At 39.1% G+C, this 5,992-nt stretch overlaps 1 protein-coding gene across 1 annotated transcript; it reads right to left on the bottom strand.

Moving 5' to 3' along the window:
- Window positions 1–1,665: 1,665 nt before the first annotated feature.
- NDUFS5 (NADH:ubiquinone oxidoreductase subunit S5) lies at window positions 1,666–5,023 on the bottom strand. The gene is made up of 2 exons (XM_065896952.1): window positions 4,808–5,023; window positions 1,666–1,887 (listed from the first exon to the last, which is right to left on the bottom strand). The coding sequence occupies exons 1-2, from the start codon at window positions 5,021–5,023 to the stop codon at window positions 1,789–1,791; spliced, it is 315 nt and encodes a 104-aa protein (XP_065753024.1). The 3' UTR covers window positions 1,666–1,788.
- Window positions 5,024–5,992: the final 969 nt, after the last annotated feature.

Here is a 5,992-nt window from a genome sequence, read left to right as displayed (position 1 = left end):
CTGCAATGAGAAGCCCATGCACCACAACGAAGAGTAGCTCCTGCTCGCTGCAATTAGAGAGAATCCGCACACAGCAATGAAGACCCAACACAGTCAAATAAATAAATTTAATTTTAAAATAATTAAAATAAAAAAACTACAGTGAGATACCTCACTTCCATTAGGTGGCTATCAAAAAAACCCAGAAAATAACAAATGCTGGTGAAGATGTGGAGAAATTAGAACTCTTCTGCAGTACTGGTGGGAATGTAATTGAAAGCAGGGTCTCAAGGAGATATCTGTACACCCATATTCATAGCAGCATTATTCACAAAAGCTAAAACATGGAAGCAACCCAAGTGTCTACTGACAGATGAATGGATAAGCAAGATGTAGTATATACATACAATGGAATACTATTCAGCCTTGAAAAGGAAATAAATTCTGATATATGCTACATGTATGAAGCTTGAGGACATTATGTTAGATGACATAAGCCAGTCACAAAAAGGCAAATAGTGTATGATTCCACTCATAATGAGGTACTTAAGAGTAGTCAAAATCATAGAGATAGAAAGTAGAATAGTGGTTGCCAGGTGCTAGGGGGAAGGAGGTACAGGGAGTTATTGTTTAATGGATATAATTTCAGTTTTCCAAGATAAGAGTTCTAGAGATGAATGGTGGTGATGGTTGCACAACAACGTGAATGTACTTAATACCACTGAACTGTACACTTAAAAATGGTTAAGACGATATATTTTATGTTATGTGTATTTTAACACAATAAAAAATAGTTTAAGAAATGCTGCAGGATATCTGAGGTTTCCATTATATTCTCAACACTTACATTAATTTTCTAGGGTTCACACCTTCCCTTCTACAACTGGAAACATGTTTCTAAGGACTCCCCTGGTGGCTCAATGGTTAAGAATCTGCCTGCCAATGCAGGGGACATGGGTTCAAGCCCTGGTCTGGGAAGATCCAAAATCCTGTAGAACAACTAAGCCCGCGTGGCACAAATACTGAAGCCCGAGTGCTCTAGGGCCTGTGTGTCGCAACTACCGAGCCCGTGTGCTGCAACTACTGAAGCCCACATGCCTAGAGCCTGTGCTCTGCAACAGAGAAGCCACTGCAATAAGAAGCCCGCACACTGCAACGAAGAGTAGCCCCCGCTCGCCGGAAGCAGAGAAAGCCCATGCACAGCAACAAAGACCCAACACAGCGAAAATAAATAAATAAATAAAATAAAAACAAAAACCAAAGAAAACATGCTCCTAACCGTGCCAGTTAGAAGTACTAATATACCACTAATGTATAACACACAACACTGATGGCAAATTGAAACAATGGTGTTGCCTCTTCAAAATGAGGTTATCTGAACTTGGCATTTTCTTAAAGCCTTAAATTTACACTTCACGGACCTTAGCGTAAACACACAACCACCCTCTGTACTGCCTCTCCCTCCCGGCCCAAGTTGGTGCTTTACAGAAAATAAACCAGAATCAAACACTGCAACTTCTTAAATGAGTTACCATATTTAAAGTACCTACATAGTAAGCGTTCGTTAAGTGCTGCTTATTATTCCCTAGATGCTAATTTTTAAGAGAAACGCATTTTCTCAAACTTAAAAAATAGGTTGCAACCTCAGTACAGAGAAGTATGATCCAAGAGAATATAGAACAAATAGGAGAGAGCAATCCTTTATTTTTAGACACTTTCACAAAAAGGTTTTCAGTACGTAAAGTTTCCAGCAGAGAAGAGAGAACGTGAAAATCAGCCTCCAGCCACCGGCAGCTGCTCTGCTCAGGGTCAAGGATCCTCCTTGCCCAGGTGCTGAGGTGGAGGTGTGTACTTCCCTTCCTTTATTAGCTTATCCCGCTGCCTCTTGATGGCACTCAGACGTTTCATCTGTCAAAGGAAGAAAGTATTTAAACTTGGGGGAGATATGCACTGGAAAGTGAGGGCTGGAGAAGCTGAATAAAAAATTGGTTTCATTTTTAAACTATGGAAGTCTTTCATCCTAGAGGGCCTCTGGGATAAATCCCTTCTTTAAAGAACACATTTCCCAAGCTTTTAACAAATAAATTTCTGGTATATATAATAATATCTCCTTGAAAACTAATAACTAAAATGTTCCTATGATATAGAGGAATACAGGTATTTACAAAAACAATACAGATCCAAAGGCTTTAAGAGGTATACTTGTGCATATTAAAATCTTTTAAAATATTAAAAGCTGAGATCATCTCACAGCTTATATATTCCTGACCTCTCTATGTGAAGGTGGCACTGCTGCTGGTGACTGTTCACTGGGTATGAATGAAGCAGAAATAGCCAAAGAGGTCTCTGGACCACACTGAAAGAAAGACGTGGTATGTGCTCAGCTACTAGTCACTCGGATAGGCAGAGCCTTGAGTTCTGCCTCTTCTCCTCAGTAGGACATTCCCAATAGAGGAAAGCCATGCTATTCAAGATTATATGAGAATCCTAATTCATGGATTCTGTGACATGGAAAAGACTTACTAATCCTGACTGCACTATTCCGTGGCTCAAAACCCAACGGCTTTCATCTTACTGAGAGGAAAAGCTGACTCCTTCCCTGGAAGGACTTAAAAAGCCCACATCTCTGACTTTATCTCTTAATACCCTTCTCCTGGCTCTCTGCTCCAGCTCAGAGACCCTTCCACTTGCTGTTTCCTCTGCCCGGAACATTCTTCCCTCATGTGCATGTGGTTCACTATCTCAAAGTCTCTGCTCAAATGTCTTCTATCACTGAGCTCTTTTTGTAGCACTCTATTTAAAAGAGCATACATGCCTTCTCCTGCTTCCTATCCTTCTGTTTATTTTCACCACCGCACTTACCAACACCGGACACACTATCTTCGCTTGTTTGGAAATTTTCTGTATCCCACCGCTTACTGTCACCCCCACCCCTGCCCCACTGTCCTGCATATAAGCTCCATTAGGGCAGAGACTTTTGCTTACTGCTGTATTTCCGGTACCTGGAATAGTTCCTGACAGAATAGGTGATCCAATAAATATTTTTTGAGTGAATGACTAGGTTTTCACAAAGGCATGAAGAGGTAGTATGTTCAATTAAACATCCCATGAACTTTAAAGAATTAGTTAGGATGTAACTTCAGTAGGAAAAGAAACTCTAGGTATCCTAAATACTAACATAAACAATAATCATTTTAAAAACTGTATTCTTAACATTTCTCTATTAAAGAGTCTCCCAACAGACTAGTCATGGCTGAGCTATCACACCATCATATGTCACATCTTTCTTCCACCTAGAACCAATCACCACTTGGTGTTCTGGATACAAGCACAGGGTCTGGAACCAGCACTGCCAGGTTCATATGCCATTTCCACCTCTTACTGGGCTATATGACCTTAGGTAATAGCCTTAATATTTCCCTGCTTCAACTTTTTAATCACACAATGGGGAAAATAAACGTAATGCATCTCACAGGAGATTACTGTGAGAAATATATGCATTATTACATTCTAAGAACTTAGAACAGCGCTTGATTCTAATTCCTTGATTCACTAGCTTCTTCACTTAGATGACCTCCAAAATGGTAACGTTATCTATTCATAAACGCACAGGATGAGGAGTGACCTTAGAGTAACACTTTATATTTCCAGATAAGGAAACCAAGACTACAAGAGAAATGACTTGCTCAAAGTCATGAAACTAGTAGTGGCAAAACCAGCATCAAAATCAAGCTCTCCAAACTCCCAATCTAATGTTCTTCCCGCCTCATCACACTGTCTCTTCTTGGTGTTAATTTTCCATAATGAGTAAAGTCTTAATCTGAGCAAGGAATAAGTGGGGCCCGCAGAAGACAAGTTAAGACACACTGAACTAAATAGCTGGTAGGTGGCCAACCGTGACCCACTCCTCGTCCCTCAGTAATACTACAATATTACTCGATGATCAATATTCCTTTAGAGATCAATACAAAATTATTACCTGACACCCCTTCATTCCTTCCAAATTTAGCTTCACATAATCCAAATGCCAAGAGCAGATTATAAAAAACAAGAAATTTTAAAATTTTGATACAGATAACTTTGAGAAACATTTAAGTGAAAATCTAAATTGTATGCCTGAACCCCAAGGAGTTAAAAGTAATAAAAACATTTATATTTGTTATATCTGGAGCACAGAAATAGGCAAAATGATGGCCCACAGCCAAAGATTTCTTCTCTAAGGGAGAACAGGGCCCTACATGTTCTGCAATTCATTCAACTCTTGAGGAAGCAGACACCATGCCGTTAACCTTTTTTTGCCCCCTGCATTTTTGGTCAGGCTCACCTAAAGCAATCTCATTAACACCTCCATCCTCCCCAGAGTAGAAATCAATCCAGAGATTGTTTTATCAGTTTCAATGTAATAGATCTACAGAATTTTAATCTCTTCCCCAGTGAGGATTGGATATATATATTGGGTTGAAATATATTCACCCAAAGATTTTCAAGGACAAACACCCCAATGCTGGTTAGTATTCTTTACTTTATAGTCTACGCAAAAATGGAAATATACACATGAAATTTCTAACCTGGTGGCTGCAGCAGGGTACAATGCTAAGGAAAATATGTGAGAACATTAGGAAGAACACTGAGGAATAAGAGGCCCTTGTCAGATCTGAAGGTTTTTAACTTCCTTGACATGGTACCTAAGTATGGAAGGAGTTTCACCACAAAAGTTTTGCCAATTCACATTGGGCAAACTAATGCCCAGTGACCAATTAAAAATACTTAAAAGTAGTCCCAAAGAAATGAGGAAGTAATTCAGTGCCTGTCTCCATCACTTCCTCACCGTTTTCTGTCGAAGTAGACACTCTACGAAATCATCATATTCTATCTTGCACTCTTTCTCCGCGCGAATACCACCAATACCATGTGCGCACTCTATCCATTCTTTTTCAAAAGCATGGCATCGACCTGGAATCTTGTTTGGCTGCTCAGCACTCTGGATTGTCATCCAGCGGTCTAAGTCAAGACCCAGCCTTTTCTGCACATCAAAGAAAGGCATGGCTGAAGTGGAAGAAAAAGAAAGAATGCCGTAAAATTGCAATCAAATGAGAAACTTCTGAGAAAAATGAAGTAACTTAGATACATAGCTCTCAAGAAAGCTATTTCATACTATTCTCCCAACTACTTCTCCTCAAACTTTTTCATTAGACAGGTTCTTCCAGTTTATGGTAGATGAGCAATTTCTGTGCTTTCACAAAACTCAAGGAAAAGACAACTAGAACTAAAAAACAATGCATTAAAATCCTCTATACTGATAAGGTCATTTTTATCAAAAGTTTAAAAAAGTGTTTATATTTTGACTCAGTTATCCCAATTCTTTGAGATAGATCTGAAGAAATAACTGAAATAAACAAAAAAGCACAAGCATGAAAACATTTCTTTACATTTTCCGATCCATATAATTTAGATGACACTTCTAAGAAGCCATCCTGAAATGGTTATGTCCCTCCTGTGTTAGCACAGCATCATCGACATTTCATAGTACTTCCCACACCCCTGTAATGCACTGTCTACATGAATGCCTCCCCCATTGAACAATGAGTGCCTTGAGGGCAGGGACCAGGTAGGAGCTCAGTAACTGTTGGGGGATAAAAAAAAAAAAAAGAATTTCAAACAACTTTAAAGTGCAACAATAGAGAAATGGATAATCAAATCTGGTACCTATCTGGTAGAACATGAAGGGAAAAGAACACACATGAAACATACACTTGAATATTGAATGAAAAAAAGGGGGGATTACAATAATGCCCCCCCCAAAAAAAACTTCTGCAAAAGAAGACTGGAAGGAAGCACAAAAAAGGGTCAATAGTTACCTATGAGTGGCAGATTTACAAATGAATGTAATCTAAAATTTTTCTACCCATTCTTTCAGTCATTTACTTAGTAATAACGTTCCAGACACTGGGATGGGGAGGAAAAGCATTGCAACCTAAGCACAAAAATGAGGACACACACGTGGAATTAGGAA

Source organism: Phocoena phocoena, chromosome 1, assembly GCF_963924675.1.
Source record: "Phocoena phocoena chromosome 1, mPhoPho1.1, whole genome shotgun sequence".
NCBI classification, from domain to species: domain Eukaryota; kingdom Metazoa; phylum Chordata; class Mammalia; order Artiodactyla; family Phocoenidae; genus Phocoena; species Phocoena phocoena.
This window is presented reverse-complemented; position numbering and strand designations above follow the sequence as displayed.

Bases quoted from the DNA above. Each gene is read 5' to 3' on its own strand.
- NDUFS5 (XM_065896952.1), bottom strand. From the start codon at position 5,023: ATGCCTTTCTTTGATGTGCAGAAAAGGCTGGGTCTTGACTTAGACCGC. The intron at 1,888-4,807 runs GTGAGGAAGTGA...TTCCTTTGACAG, and splicing joins GTCTACTTCGACAGAAAACG to ATGAAACGTCTGAGTGCCAT.